General features: G+C 32.5%; 1 protein-coding gene across 1 annotated transcript in view; it reads left to right on the forward strand.

Moving 5' to 3' along the window:
* LOC121116118 (neuronal calcium sensor 2) overlaps positions 1 to 13823 on the forward strand; it is a 46508-nt gene extending 32685 nt beyond the window's left edge. Inside the window, exon 2 of the mRNA XM_040710344.2 lies at positions 11666 to 13823. Within this exon, the coding sequence (XP_040566278.1) occupies positions 11666 to 11912 (247 nt within the window). The 3' untranslated portion in view covers positions 11913 to 13823. The remainder of the gene's footprint in view (positions 1 to 11665) is intronic.
* The last annotated feature ends 3912 nt before the right edge of the window (positions 13824 to 17735 follow it).

The following is a 17735-nucleotide window of genomic DNA, read 5'->3' on the forward strand; positions in this document are numbered from 1 at the left end:
GTGTTATACAATTCTGCTACGCTTTGCGTATCTGCAGGGATGTAAGTTGTTCTTTACGCATGTACGAGAGTTATACGATCGAAATATTAACATTCAATGTAAATTTGTTAAAATGTATCACACGTCCAAAAGAACTTAGTTCGCATGAATTGGGCCCACCCGTCTGTTCTCTATATATACACTCTATTAACCTGTCCAACAGCCCTGCTACTAATAAGAAGCCCTCTGTATACAACTCGATACTTTTCCTAGTGAGGTCTAAAAAGTTTCCGATACAACGATAGGAGACATTTTTTTCTAAATTTTTATTTTTGGGCAGGGTCTCCAATGTTTAACACTCTCCCAGCGATGCTTCTATCTCTTTAACCTGTCTAAATAGTACTTTGCGTTTTTTTCTGCAAAATAATTGTTTACGAGACACTTTTTGTTTTGGGCTACATGTCTCCGAGTTGGATTGACTTAGACGTGTCAAATTTCCACACAACAAGCCTTTATGCGCCTGCTATTGTTTGAATCTATTTAACATTACATAACATAACAACTGTGTGTTCAAAATGGCTGAAACTTTGGTGAGTAACGGTCAATATATGCTATATAGATGTGACTAGATTATATTTACGAGGGCTGCCATCTTCACGTTGAGGTGGGAAACGTTTCAAACCACCCTCTTCTATACACCATCCGTCATATTTAAGGTCATACTTAAAGAAATACTCAGAGTTCGAGTTTTGAGTGCAATTTTTTTTTAAATTAGGTTAGGATATATTTTTATAATCATTTTGAATTGTTTTTATTTTTAAAATGTTGACTATATCATATTTTTGTGCTGGAAAGTCTCGAACCAGCACAAGACCACAGCTCTGATTACCACCCATATATACAGTTGTACAGGCTTGATAGATGTGGTATATGTGTGTATGTGCTATACACTTCTGTACCACTTTTGCGTATGTGCATGGTGTAAAAGCTGTACTCTACGCATGGAATAATGATATTTGATGTAAATTTCTTAAAACAATGCAAAGTCCAATTATTATTATAGAATAATACAAATGTGTCACATGTCAAAACGAACATAGTTTGCAGTAATTGGGACCACCTGTCCGTTTGGACAGCATATAACCTGTATTAACATGTCTAACAGAAAAATTTGTCTGTCTTGTGTTAATAGAATTCCATACTTTTATTAAAGAAAAAACATCGAAAAATAAAGAATACCCCATAACAGCATTTTTTTTATAACTTTTGTCATATGGGTACACCCTAAAATTCTCTCTCACTCTACATACATCGAAAAACATCATCCCAATAAATGAATAATGATCATACTCCTTCAACCTTTTACGATAATGGAAGAAGATGTACAACTTTGTAGAGTGTAACTGACACACCTGTTATTGTTATCGTCCTTGTCATCATCTGGACCCAATATCCTTTCCCTCTTTATTCTCCTAGCCCACTACAGAAAACCTTTGTTGTAGTAATTGATGTACATATATTCTACGTATTTATTCCTCCTCTTTTGGAAGTGCATCTTATTAGAAGAGGAATTGTCAAACATATTCAGATTAAATGACTATTAGAAAAGAGTGGATATTAATCGAGTTGTATAAAGTATGACCTGCCCTCTATGTAAAAAAAATAATTAAATGTGACGTGCTTACAATGATAATTTGAATAGTTTTGTGTAGAAAGCTACTGGTATGACGTTTTGTTAGATTAGCAGCGTTAAGAGGAAGGACATATACACAAATACCACTCCGTATCTAGTAGGAGGAACATAGGTAATGGTAAAAATTATGTGTGAAATGGCCCTGCTAAAAAAAAAAAAAACTAAAATCAACATTTTAACCCTGACAATTTGAAGAATGTTTTGGAGGGGAGAAAGAATACTGTTTATGACGTTTCATTAGATCAGCTACAATCAGGTTTGACAAGGAAGGAAGGAGAAAAGGATATAAATTAGCACATTTGCTAGAATGACTCCGATATCGATCCCCAAATTCTACTTTGAGTCCAATATGGACTTACAATTATAACTCCGCAACAAACCCCCTGGGTTAGGTTCCGTCTTTTATTAGCACAAACGACTATTTAATCAGGTTTTTAATATAATTGAATCTATACAAGAAAGGATTTTCACTTCTACTCAGGAATTAAATAATAATGACAACTGCACAGGAAAAGAAAATTCCTTCTTTATACTACCAATTCCAAATTAACGGGCCGGCTAAAAAAAAAAACAGACCAGATTTACATCATTAAACATAGGCAAGAGCCCCTCCCTTGTCATTCCTCAATTCAATTCTGAGTCCAACAAGGACTTACACTTTTAACCCACCAACGCACTTCATACTTACATACACGTTTCCTTCTCGAGAATTAACAAATAATGATATTTTCTACGACTGCAGCTATAGTTTCTAAAATTATGATCCAAAAATGAACGTGGTAATCCTTACAATTTGAAGAATGTTTTAGAGGAGAGTAGCTCTCATTGCTTTTTATAATATCAGCTGCAAGTAGCCGTGAGAGGAGGTAAATAAACGCCAATCCCACGCGCCGTATATAGCAAGGGCCTATAACATGGAATTACTCTTTTGTTGATCCCCGATTCTACTGTGAGTGGTGTGACACTTATAATTAGTGATGAAAATCGTGTGTGTATAATGGGTATGTTGAAAAATAGAAACCAAAAATCAACATGGTAGCTCTGACAATTTGAATAATGTTTTGAAAGAGATCAGCTATGACAAGGGAGAAATTAATAACTAAGGGCATTGGCAAGAATTACTCCCAATTCGATCACCGATTCTATGTACTTTGAGTCCAACAAGGAATTACCTACAACGCGACAAAAAAAAATCTCTGGCTTAATGAGTAAACACGAAAGTTCAATCATGTTTTGAATATAATTTAATCCATTTAGGAAAAGATGTTCACTACTACTCAGGAATTAAATAGGTAATACGGACAAAATACTAAGGAAAAAAAATTATTCTTCAGATTACCAATTCCCAAAAAAACGGGGCAACTAACAAATTTCACAGGATTTACATCACTGCTTAAAAATCCCACTGTTACTATGAACTTTATTCTTAGATGTTTCCTCCTCCTGCTTTGGGAAAATAAAATATTGTTTTGGTTCCAACTACAAATCTATCGTGCTTATCTTTGGTCATATTTTCTGCAAATCTAATTAAAAGATTTAGAAAATTCCGATATTTTAAAAAGACAAGAAAAATCAAGGTGGTAGGCCGAAGGATTTGATTAATGTTTTGGAGGAGAGCTGCTGTCAAAATTGAACAGAAATCAATATTCAAAATTGTCAGAAATTAAACGTGCACGGAAAACTGCCCTGGAGAAAATTGCCCGTGGGAGGTTGCCAAATATTTTCTAGTCAGCGATTGTGCAAGGTACTTGGGGGTGCCCCTGGATCCTTTAAAAATCACTGCCAATTCATCCAAAGAATGTTTTTTTGTTTTTTTCTTCTTAAAACTATTTTTTGGTATTAGAGGGGGTCCTTGGATGAATTTCCTGTAGTTTTTAGCAATTCCACAATTCTTCCAGGCCAATCCTGGGGCAGAGGGATAGTCAACCTTATTTTATGAGGTCCTGAGCTGTTTGATTTCTCAATTTTTTTCCAAAGAATTCTAAACACCAAGCCACTCTGAATTTTTGATGTTCTATCATTCTCTAGCTTAAAGTCCTTAAATTGAAATAACATTGTTTAATATGATCAATATGAATTTCTTGATTGACTCTTACAACCTTTCCTTCTATTAAAAAAAAAAAAAAAAAAAAAAAGGACACGAAAAAGATCAATATTATTATTTATTATAATATTGAGACTACTTTGAATTAAATATCTATAGAAAACTTATATATGTTATACTAAGAGCGACCATATAGTACATGCAATCAGTGCATTAAATAAAGTAGTATGAGATATCAATGACATAATACGACTCATTATCAAACATACAAATCAACAGAATTTTGCTTTTGTTAGTGGGATATGACCGTGTCATAAATATATATGTAAGTATTTGTCGTATACAAGTTTTGAATTTCTACACGTTGTAACAAATATATGAGATTTATGACGACCCTTTCTAAGTCAAGTGACGATTTTTTCCCAACTTAAAGACCCGCAAAAAAATCCTTTCTAATAGTTGCCTCAATACGATGCCTAAATCCATTGCAGGCCTTAACTACGTATTCAGAATCGAGCTTGGTCCACTCCTTCTCGATGGTTAGAATGGTCACTCCCGTGAGGAATAACACACACTTTATCCTACAGACACACTTAGATAGAGTAGTCCAAGGGATTTGCGTCTGGAGAGGAGGAAACCACATGTTGAGGTTTCAAAAAAAACCTGAAAGTTGTCTGTGAGGAAGGTTTGGGTCATAGTGTGGCGATGACACAGAGCTTCGTCTTGAGTGAAAACAAAGTTGTCCCCAAAGTTTACTCTGGTACAAAGTAGTACTTTCTTATCCAGAAGTTCGATGTAAGCATCTGCATTGAGCCGTGCATTCCTCTCCACAAAAATGGAAGGGCAGACTTCGCCGGTGCTGACCACAGGCGAAGTTTTCGCTCTGAAGACATGGCTCACTGAAGTTGATAATAGATAAATGTTCGGTTGTGATGTAGTGGTTGTTCAGCTTATTTATAGGAGCATCAAGTTTGAAAAAGTTTTAATCAGGAAAGAGCAAAACGTTGAGCATTGAGAAAGTTTATAATTTTTCGTTACTCTTTCCAACCGTCTCAGCTTACTCTGTTCAGAGACAATATGTCTTACTGTCCACCTCTGTGATTTTGCAGTAATATATGTAACCGTATATATTTGGAAAGAACGATCAATTTTTTAAAGTCAGTTTTTGTTTTTTCTAAATATATAAGGATGTATCCTTTTAAATAATAAGTAAACAAAGATAATTTCCTTTGAGTTTTCTCTACAACTATAATTTAAAATGATGATAGGTAGAAAGCCCTATTCTTATTGACTAAAATGACAAAAAATTAATCACACAGCGTTCTATACCACCAACTAACACTAAAGAGCATTATTAAAGAATAAACGACCATTCCTGTTTATTTGAATGAGGGAATACACTTTCCATAAACATACATCAGTATTAGAGTGAGTCTACATAGTATCCAAGACGTTTCTTAACCTTTTGTAGAGCTGTGTATGGTGTACCTAAGAAAAAACATTAATACTTTGAGCCAAAGTCAAGTCTCGAGTCTTTGCCATCAAGTCCAGGTTGTTTAATATATTTTTGTTGAGTCCTGTTTCCTCAAATTAATATTACATAAAGCACTAACGTCATAAATTTCATCTTAATTGAAGGAGAAAATACAGAAAGCTAATTACCATATGGGGTTGCGTCAACATAAAAACAACCACGAACGAAAAAATGTTGGGATCATTAAAGCCTTTTTATGCTTAAAGCAATAGTATTTAAAATGTTAAGTTAATAAACTACAGTTTTAAGGTCATATAAAAGGTCTCAAACAAGGTCAACTTCTTCTAAATTTTTACTTTACCGTTTATTTTGGGTTAACCAATATTTTTGTGTGATCTGCTCATTCGGTTTTCGTTTATACTTAAATGAAAAAGTTATATATGTAAAGATTCAGCTTTTAAAGGGCTTTTTTTTAACTCTATTTCCGTTTGAAAATGACTTTTTTTTCATGTGTAAAGGGATTCAGAAGTGTCTATTTTAAATTTATGTTTCTGAACTTCAGAAGCTTGAATTTTAAAGTTATGGTGCTGAATTTCAAGAGTTAATAAAGAATATAATCCTTATTTTTCATTTTGAAGAAAAACAGATTATAGCTCAAGGAAATACTATGGATACTCAAACGATTAGAATCATTGTACGTTCTTTAGATTGACAACATTCACAAATGTTTGATACCAAGAATGAGCACTTTATAACTAAAGTAAAGGAACTTTATAAGTTATCTGAATCAGTGTAATTCCATCTGACCTATTAAAGGAACATTAAAACCTTTTTCTTTTTTTTTTTTTAATAATATAATACATATATATATTTAATATACATCTGATATTTGTATAATATATTTAGACGTTGGAAAGATGGATTTTTGATAGACGATCATGATTAAGTCATTTCATTTGTTGGGTTTATTTTAGCAACCAAATACAATGCAGTAGTAATTCAACATTTTCCTAATATTCTTAATGAAAAAAGGGTTTTAATATTTATAAAATCCGGCTGTTTAGATCCCCTAAGATATCCAGCATCAACCTTAATTATGAAGTCACATAAAGACGCTGGAAACTTGGGCTATTGGGAAGGATCTTGCTACTAGTCTTCCCTCCAAACAGTAAAAAAAATACCCAAAATCAGTTGGTAAATACACAGGACCGTACGCAGGGGTTGGGCTGGAGGGGCTGTAGCCCCCCACCCTAAAAAAAATTAAGGAATATTTTTGCTTTTTATAAGAGAATTTAATATTTGAATATTTTTTCAAAAAATTTAAGTTTGAAATTTAATTTTGATTTTTTTTTTTCTACAGTCGTAGATTTTTGAAAAAAAAATTTAATATCTTGAAAATAGCTATGGCTTTTTGAAAAAAAAAATCGAAAGAAATTAATTTTTACCGGATAGCTGTGGATTAAAAAAAAAAAATTATCAAATAAAAAAAAATTTCAAAGAATTTTAATCTTTGCATTTTTTTTTTAATCGAAAAAAGAACCCCCTCAAAATATGATCCTGATTAAACTATATATTATGCTAATTTAGAGATTGAGACCGGTTCCAGAGCGAAATTATTTTTCGTTCGTTCTTTTTTTCTAGAAGGATAGTTCGGTCCGGACCGAAATTATTTTTCATTTCGTTCTTTTTTTTATATAAGAATAGTTCGGTCCATACCGTGGACCGAAATTAAATCGCTTTCAAATCGTGTTAGCCCCTCCATTCCTATCCTGGAGAGGTCTTCTCCATCATTCTTCATCTAGGCCACCTTGAAAACGAGGTTCCTGGAGCACTTCACAATGTTCATAACCCTCGCCAGATCTGAGATGCGCTGCCGTTTGGCTTCTTGCTCACTTATAATAACGAAATGTGTATAGTAGTTGGTTTATGCACAAAGGGTGGCTGAACCAGAATGTGAAAAAGTAATCACTCAACCTTTCTTGAAATGAAGGTGAAAATTAACATTAACTAACAGTCCACGATTTGCTTCCCAATGCTAGTGTATTACCCATTTGCAAGTTTCTACATGTTTTGTACAAGTTGCAATGGGTAACTTGTGACAACAAAGTGAATATAATACATGCGCACACATAGTATAATTTTCATGTCGACTCATGCTGATTGATATTATTATATAGTTATATAACGGATAAATATTAAATACGTCTTCCATTGAATTGACATTTCTCTCCTTGTATTTTTAATATGGTGTTTACATGGAAGAGTCGGCCAAGGTTAATAGTTATTTAACTTCTCTTTTTTTTTTTTTTTGTCAACAGACTATTGTAAAGTAATATATGCTTGTGTTGTTTTATGTTTCTTGGAAGAGAGAGAGATATATATATATTTAAAAATAAAAAAAATAGCACTTGTTGATGAAAATATAGTTAAAAATGAAAATCGAATTTATTTTGCACTTGTTAAATAAAAATAAACGGAAAATGAACGTGGATACACAGGCAATTTGAAGAATGTTTTGGAAGAGAGTAGCTTATCTGTAATGACGTCATATTTCGTCATGAAAATTGTGTTTATTTTTGGCAATTTAAAAACCGAAATCGAAAATGAAATGACGAGAGCAGCTAAGCTGTAATGGCCAGGGTCGTCCGCAGGATTATATTTTGGTAGAGGGATTGGTTTTAGAATATTTTTTGAAAAAAAAAATATTCCAAAAATACAATTTTTTGGAAAAAAATTTCAAAAATTATATTTTAAATATTCAAAAAAAAATTCAAATATCCACAGCTATTAACAAAAACCTTCCCATAGCTGTTCTCAAAAAAATATTTTTATGTGAAAACATTTTTTTTTTTCAATCCACAGCTTTTAAAAAAAAAATTCAATTCAATTTTTGGTAAAAAATTTCAAAAATCCAACGCGATTCACAAAAAATTTAATATTTAGAAGAAGAAAAATCAACTATTAAATGTTTTGGGAAAAAAATTCAATAATTAATTTTTTTGGGGGAAAAAAATTTCTATAATTAAATTAAATTTTAAATATTAAACTTTTTAATAAAAAGCAAAGAAGTCCCTAATTTGAAAAGTGCTACAACCCCTCCACCCCGCCCCTGATGACGTTCGATTAGATCAGCTACAATCAGCTGTCACAAGGGAAGAGGGGAATAAGGAAATAAGCTATGACATTAGTAAGAATTACTCTGATGTCTATCCTCAATTCTACTCTGAGTCCAACAAGGACGTATAATTGTAACTATGCAATAAATCTTCAATACGCTTTCGAAAAATAAAAAAAAAATCCTGTTCTGATTTTAACTTGAAAAAGCCTTTCCCGCTTTATAGGACATATTTTTTACACCTCCAAGTATTATAACCCTACATTGTATGCATTATATAACAAATAGAAATATATAGTAGGTGCTGAACATTAAGTCAAGAAATAACAATCATATTTTACGTTCAGAGGGAGTGAAGGAGGAGAGAGAAATATTAATATTATGGGTGGATTACTTATTTGCTCAAAGCAAGTCTCTCTTCTCTGCTACTTCAAACATAAATATATGATGATGGGCTTTTGAATTATGTGAAGCGTCAATATAACAAAAATCAAGAAAAAGATATAATCCCCATTTCTATTTTACTTCCTATATATAAGCTTGTTCAGAAATGATAAAGACTACCCCAGTAAGACAAGAAATATTATTCAAAAGTTTTAAAAAAAAAGTACTCAATCAAGTCACATAGTCTCCTCCAGCTCGGATCATGTCGTGGGAATGGTTTTTTTTCAACTCCCACAACTGTCCAAAGAGCTCCTCTTCCTCCATTAACTTCATCCGCCACTAAACGCCGCGTGTGGGGTCGTAATCCCAGAGTAGGCACTTCCGCTTACAGAAGAGAAATCGGTCATAGAGATGGAGATCCGAACTGTAAGTACTCTGTTTGAGCTTAATCAGGGCCCTACAGGACTTGACACACTCATTCTTGTTGCCCTGAGATAAGGAATGGGTTATCCACACGTTGAGGAATTTTTTGAAGCGGAGATGCTCAGTCAAGATTCTAAAAACCCCTGTGTGTGTGGTAGGAAAAGTTCTGTTGAGACCTCTCGAACGCTCAATCGGGGTTTGTTCTTTACTTGGGTCATAAAATAGCTTTAAACAATCAAAGAGGCGTTCACACTTCCTCGTTGGAATGATTCTGTGCTTCTTTTGGAATTCTTTGAACCAAATTATTGGTTTTTTAAGAAGCTTTGTAAAATTGAGTTGCCCAGCATATTCCTTCATAAAAATATCCAATTGATGTCAATGTAAAAAGCCAGGCCACATTTCAGTGGCTCTAAAAGCCTCGTGCATCCATCCATTTTATTAATCATTATTGATTTTTTAATTAAAACTAATAAGTTCATTGCCATGGCTATGCCTACCTCCTTCCATAGGTCCGAAAAGGAAAGTCCACTCCCTTCATCTTAATTTCGCTAAGATCAAGGATCTTAGATGCATGATGCCTCAAGTCGTTCGACTTTTCACATGACGTATAAATACGAAGTTGTGTGTCGATTTCACCACATTTAAAAGAGACTTTCCTCCTTGGTGTTTCTGTTATTAGACTCTTATGTATTCATGTGCGTTTATGTTAAGATTTGAGTATAATATAAACGCTAGTTGGTTAAAATTAATTTTGTTTAATTCTTCTTTCATTCTTGAGGAGAAAACTCGTCATATGAGTTGATAAAAGTATTGAGTGGTTACGTCTGAGGGTATTCATGAAAAAAAGGAGAGGAACACTCATGATTTATTGGTGTGTTATCTGGTATATTTTTTTGTAAACTTTATTATGTAGTCGATCCCTAATTACTCCGGGTAATGTAGTTGACAAATTCTAGGCTTCCTTCCGTTTCTTTTTTCATATTTTTCTCGATAAGAAGAAGAAAAAGAACCATACGTTAAAAATAAATAAGAAATGAGAGTCTTCTAAGAGGAAGAAGAAGCCAAAATAGGGGAGGGGACCATCAAGAGTTGATTTAAGGGTGATTAGTGTTAAAATATAACAATAATAAATGAAAAAATGAGACGGAGGAGACACACGCTATGTCTAATAGAGAATAAGACCCTATATAATAATTAGAGTTTGATCAATTCTTTTTTATATATTAGAAGAGAAATTTAGACACATTTATATAAAATTATACCGGGTGTAAACTTGAAACGTACACACTTGTGTTAAATTGATTTGAGAGGTTTTGTGTAATGAAATTAGAGCTGTCTGTAATTGTAAAGGTATCCATGTATATCAAGTACCTGCTGCTTTTTGATTTTTTTAAATCGGACGAGAAATGGCATTGCAATGAGATTCAAGGCTTCGAGCATCTCCAACAAAGGTGGTCAGGCTGATGGGAATGACTAGTAAGTTAAAAATGTTAAAAAGAGGCTAAACCACAACGAGACCATAGAGAGGAAGGATGGCTCCGGAAAAAAGCCCATCATTAATGCAGATGCCCTCAAGTACGCCCTTGTTCTGTTTTCCGTAGGATTTCATGCTCACAGCAGCCATGTTCATTTACTAGGCCAATCAGCTTCCATGGGATCAGGCAAATTTTCGGGACGGCAATGTCGTCTTTCAACAAGATGGTGCCCCCGCTCACACAGCAAAAATTACTCAGACCTTCTTAGCTAACAACATTGCTTTTTGGGACCATATGTTAGTCCCCTCAACTTTTCTTTCTGCCCCCACATCGAGAGGAGGGTCTGGAGCATCCGTCACCCAAATGTTGAAGATCTCAGTTGACGAGGAATGGGCTTCGATGGACCTTCAACTTTATTCGCAAAACTTGCAACTCTTTTTGCAGGAGGCTTGTCGCCATCTGTGAATCCAATGGCGGCCGAATAGAATAAATCAATTTGACATTGATTATTTATCAAAAAAGATTAATAAAGATTTTTGTTAAACGCATAATTCAGGAATTGCAGGCTATTTTCTTTCCAAGTGTGTAAGTTTCGAGTTTCCACCCGGTATACATTAGACTATTTTATTTTCGGTTTAATATTTCCCCTTCTACACAAAGACCTCTTTTTAGCTGGGGTTATTAAAAAAAGCAACCGAGTGTGAGTTCTCTCAATTCATTTCCCCCCTGGTACAACAGAGTTGAAGAGAGTGTTGTTGACCCAAAAAGGAGGGACATTAGCTTTGATACCGGGTGTTGTTTGGAAGTTAGAGGGTTGATTTTATCTTATTTTCAATTTTCCAAGAGTAAAATTTAAGTAATAGGACTTGTGAGGACATTTTCTTGACAAAATCATCCGTACAACTTTTATTGAATATGTGAATCCTCGTAGCTTTTCTTGTATATCAAACATTCCCTACTATTCTGCAAATAATTGATCCCATAAATTTGATTGTAAACCCCATAATTGACGGAAATGTTATTTACACATTGTTCTACTAATTATATTAATTAATATTCTTTCATTTTCTAATTACAGAATGTATGATGTAGATGGTAATGGCGTCATTGACTTGGAAGAAATGACCAAAATCGTACAAGCAATCTATGACATGTTAGGTGCAGGTGCAACCAAGCCCACGGATTCCGCAGAAGAAAGGGCTAAAAATATATTTTCCCGTATGGATGAAAATGGGGATGAACGACTCACAGAAGATGAGTTCCTTCGAGGTTGTCTCCAAGACGACGAATTGTCGAAAATGCTGGCCCCTAACGTCGTTCAATAAAATGATAATGAATTAATTATTAAATAAATAAATTACAACATATGTGAAAAAAGATAGAACAACAAAAGCACAAAAATAGTATTCAATATCTCCTCCTCAAATCATCATCATCATCATCAAATAATTAATTAATTATAGTAATATTATATTATAGATAGGCATATATATTTGGCACTCAAAGATAAAAATTATATAAATAAGTGTGATTGATTTCTGTCAATATTTTATAATATAAATTATTTCATAGATATATAATTAATTAATTATATACACAACGAATAACATTCATATGAATTCAATTTTTAAATGCAATGAATCATTATTTATTTTTTTTTTGTAAAAAAATATATATATATTATAAAAAGTGCTAAAAAATATAAATATTTGTGAATCCCTGATTCTTTTTTTTATAAATAATATTCTATAAATCAAACCTATAATCATGATTAATTCAAGCACAGATCATGAATCCTTCAGGGCATAAAACCCACAACTACATATAAATTTGTGAAAAATCATTTTTAAAAAAGCAAAAAAAAATATTTTATACAAATTAATTAACTTCCATTCCATTTTTTGTAATTTATTTTATTTTTGTTAGTTATTCTCCTTCTATTTATTATAATTCATATTAATTAATTATTATTATTATAACGTCTCTTATTAGCAAGGTTTTTTTTTATTTCTTAGACCTTATTGCATATTTCGTATATATTAGATTCAACAGGAAATACTCTTATTAATATTAATGAAACGTCCATTTATTTATACAACTTGAGGCTATTTTTTCTAATTGCGGAATATTTATAAAATAAAAATTAAATCGTGTCTATTGATAATTTGATATTATCTTAACAATGATTCATACCTTACATAAAAAGGTTTTCAAAGTGAATAACCGGTCTTTTATCATTGGACAAGGGTCGGATCCACTCACATTTTGTTAAACAAACATAATAATGAAAAGTTGCAGGATTACGTTAACATCAATTTGCATCAATCTCACTTCTTAATAGTGTGACTCTCTGTGGCTTGAGGGCATGTGTGTCCCATTCTAGATGCGCAATGGTAATTATCATTCAGAGAGTTGTATTCTTTTGTCAGAATACTCTCTGTTGCCCTATTGGTTGCGAGCCCCTTAGCCCCAAATTGATCGAACACCATCATTTTGTCTCACTACATTTATTTATTTATTTTGAAAACCACTGCCTTAGGACATTCATTACACAAATATTGAACGAATTCAATTATCTTGATTATTTTTTAAATATTTTACAAATAAAAAACTTAGCCTTAAGTTGATCAAGAACAACAAAAAAGGAAAGGAAAGGCATTGAAGTTTTCCTTGCTTTCAGTCATATAAATACGAGTATGTTCTCATCATCTCAAAGAAGTTATTTAATACCCCATTAAATGTAAAAACTTTTTGGGGCCTAATTATTATAATATTTAACAAATACATTTTTTTTAGTTATGCGCGCAATTTCTTTATAATATATACTTATATTCAATATAATGATATTTAATAGTGTTAAATCTCTTTGCATGAAAGACATAACCTAATAATAATTGATTTTTAAAAAATAAAAAAACATATAGCAGGCTTTATATTTTCATTCTTTTGGTGCTTCAATTTCATTTATTTGTTTTAATATATACAATTTTATCGGAGTAGCACACGTGGCAAGCCTGTGTATTCATAGAAATATGGTTCTTTTTTTTTATTTATTTTTTTTGTCTTCCGATATTATATTAAAATCCAAGGGAATATTATTTATCAGATAAAATTTAAATTTTTTTTTCCCCAATTGATTATCCTTTAAAATCATTATTCTTTGATCTACCTACCACAAAAAAAAAATTATAATTAACCAAGTATGTATTAATAAAGTCACAAGAAAAAACTGCCAATTTATTATTTCATTAATTAACATTATTATAAAACTTAGTAGTCGTGTATTTTTTTTCATCTGATTTCTGGCCTTTCTTTGATTTGATTTCATACAAAAATATATAATAAATTCAATACTTTGGATTGATCCATCGAAATGTTTTTTTCATCTCAATGAGATCCTTAATTTATATTTTTTTCCTATAATATCTCCCTCTCAAAAAAAATTATATATCTTACCCGAAGGCCTCTTTATATATTCTTATGCAGGGGCGTTGCTAGCTTTCATCATTGTGGGGTGGTTGTTCCTATGTATTTAATATACCTACATAATCAATTAACTTATTAGAACTGGGTTTTTTTAAACAAATGAATATGTCGTATACAAGTTGCGATTTATATGCATGTTGTAAATTGTACACTTTGCAATTTCTTTGTCTGTAAATGCCTTATTATTTTGCAACTTTACTAGCTTATTAGTTGATGACTATTCATTCTATTTTGATCTGTTAAAACTACGAAATAATTAGTATTGAGACTGTGATTCTTACGTCTTGAAATAATATGTTATTTGAAGATCATAACATCAGTTATTTATACTACTAATAAAAATGTTACGAGTCTACGTAATTACAAGATTTCCGACTTGTATCTAGTACTTCCAGACTGACATTCAACACGATTATTTAATATATATTTGCAAGTATCGTTGTTATAATGTATTATAGACACACAGTACTTATTTAATAGTAGTTTTCATCAAAATAGACAAATATATATAATATTCAAGGGATATTCAGTTACTGGATTGTCCTTATGACAAATTATACTTTAAATTCATCATTATAAATCCATGTTCATCACATTTTTTAATTTTCAACTTGTACAGAAATCCCAAGGTGTACACGACATATTATATGATATAAATAGTTGTTTTCTATTAAATTCAATAAATTTTTTTTTTTTTTTTTGGCAATTTATGGAAAATTAAACAAAATCATTTTAAACCCTTCCCATCCTTACTTATGTATCTATCATCACTAAATTTTATGGTGTCCTTATGCCGGGGAGTCATTTATATATAGATGGTTGGTAGAATGCATTTAAGATTTATTTTTTTTAAACACACAAGCAAGTAATAATGAATAAGGGAGTCCCCGGGTAATTTTATTGTAAAAAAAATATATATAATTAACTAAAAATAATAAAACAAAAAAATATATTTCCATAAAATATATATTTGTGACGTCAAACGAATAAACATTGTCATCCTCGTTTATTTTTAAAAAAAGTATTTTTAAAAAGTATATATATAATAAATAAAACATTTTTTTATTAAAAACTATTTCTGGGGTGTGTTGTATTGTCAGCAGGCTTGAGTTTGTTTATTCACTCGCAACCTCGACTCTCGAAAGGGAAGGGAAAAATTTCGAAGTAAAGCGTATGATAATTGACAGTGATGCGTTCAACAGAGTATATCTCATGCGGGTATGTAAAATTAAAAGAAACCCAACCCATACACGATTTTTTTAGCTGCCCCGTAGATTTGTAATTAGTAGTATAACGAAGGAATTTTATTTTCCTTATCAGTGGTCATTATTATTTAATTCCTGAGTAGTAGTGAACATCCTTTCATAAATAGATTCATTTATATTCAAAACCTGATTAAACATTCGTGTGACCTCATAAAAGACAGAGAGTAATCCTGAGGGTTTGTTGCGGAGGTATAATTGTAAGTCCTTGTTGGACTCAAAGTAGAATTGGGGATTGATATCGGAGTAATTCTAGCAAATGTCCTTGTTCATATCCTTTTCTCCTTCCTCCCTTGTCGCAGCTGATCTAATGAAACGTCATGAGCATTATTCTTTCTCTCTTCCGAAACATTCCTCAAATCTTTGCTAATAATGCTTACTTCAGAGGGAGAAGTTAACACACCATCGACTAAATAAATAATCGAAAAAAAATAATGAGCACATGCATTAACTTTTTCCCCTTTATAATCGCTTTGTTTTTTCTTTACAAACATCCCTTCTTTAATGATAATTGATAGTAAAGCATACTAATGAAAACTGTGCGTATAATGGGCATATTACAGGGTCGTTCAAGTAAATCCAGACCACCTTCAACTGCACCTTCATCAATAAAGGAAGCGATTAGAGGTTTGAAATTTTATTTACAAGTTCTAATAATACATAACAAAAAACTCATTCTTTGTTTCCATATGAGGCTTAAAGTATTTGCAGACCCTGACCACGTCCACTGGGGGACTTTGTCCCAGTACTTGATGATGTAGGCCTTCAAGGAGTCGATGATGCTGTTGTGTTAATTGGCAAAGATCTTCTTCTCAAAATCCCCCTAAATGAAATAATCCATGGGTTTCATATCGGGAGAGTTAGGGGCCCAGATCTGGGGTCCCAAACTTAACACCGTTGGTCTCAGCTTTCATCCAATGTATCACTTGGTAAGGCTGGGTTTCTCAGTACCTCTCGGCACCCGCCTTCTTTTTGGCTCAAAGAAGATGGGGGCATGACACTACCGATGTTCACAATTACTCCAAGGTTCATGTTGCTGGCCGAAGACTGTGCCCTTTGGATACCCGAGCTTCTTCTTGATGTTCACTGGGCTGTGTCCGATTCGATGATGGTGATCCTTCGGATCTCATCTATCATAAATACCTGTTTTCAATTAAAAGTTGTGCGACTAACTCAAAGCTAACGCTTAACGTCTCACTCTAGAATTGAAAAAATTCAGTTAAATCCTTTCTTTATTGTTCAATAGGTAAGAAAATGTGGTCCGGATTTACCTGGACAACCATGTAAAAAAAACTGAAAATCAAAATAGTAACCTGAAAATTTGAAGAATGTTTTAGAGGAGATCAACTATGGCAAGGGAGGAGGGGTCGAAAGAAATAAACAAGAATATTGGTGAGAATTACTCCGATATCGATCATCAATTCCACTCTGAGTCCAACAAGAACTTATTTTCATAACTCCACAAGCAATCCTCAAGGTTATTCTCCGTCTTTTATGTGGACACACGAATTTTCAATCAGGTTTTGAATATAATTGAATCTAAAAAGGAATCTAAGGAAAAGAAAATTCATTCTTCAGACTACCAATTCCCAAAAAACGAACCAGTTGCAAAATTAACACGATGGGGGAGCACATAATCCAACCGTTCCCCTTTCTAATCGATAAATTGTAGTTTGTTTGGTTTTTTTTACAAAAATCCCATTTCTATATATATCTCGGTTCCCGGACTTTATGGGGACAGTGGATCATATGGGGACAGTTTTGTATCTATATATTAGCTGCCTCCATATAGTTCAAAAATGGATGATATGGAGACTGGAGATTATAGAAATACCTCAGCTAGTTCGAACTCTTGGTAATATTAGCATGATCCAGATTGCTATTAGCATATATATATATAGCTTTGATTATTTTCTCATTCTTCATACAGAGCAGTCTTCTTCCTTTCTGCTTCTTTTCTCTTTCTTTCTTCCTGCAGCTAGATTAGCCTAATTCTTTCTTTTTAGAAAAAGTTTCGGTTCGAACTACCAATTTTATCAATCAACCTTTAGGATCAGTAAAGAAATGAGCTCAAATTAGCAAATAATCATACATTTAGGGAAGTTTTGACATCTATTTCTATACATTTAGTTCAAGGAATACTGGAAAAGCCTTACTTAAAAGCATTTTAATTCACATTATCGTCATAGTTATAACAATAATCTGCCAAATATTTAGGTTGTTCGACACTTAGCAAACACTTGTTACTAAAACTACCTCCATATTCTCCTGATAAAGTCCCTGAGTGGACTGATTACATGTCCCCATGATGTCCGGCTACCATATATCCCTTAATTCCTTCGATTACAAATTTTATAAGATCCATAACGGAAAAACGGTGGTGTAGGACTCTTCCACTCG

Source organism: Lepeophtheirus salmonis, chromosome 4 (genome assembly GCF_016086655.4).
Source record: "Lepeophtheirus salmonis chromosome 4, UVic_Lsal_1.4, whole genome shotgun sequence".
In the NCBI taxonomy this organism is placed as follows: Eukaryota; Metazoa; Arthropoda; class Copepoda; order Siphonostomatoida; family Caligidae; genus Lepeophtheirus; species Lepeophtheirus salmonis.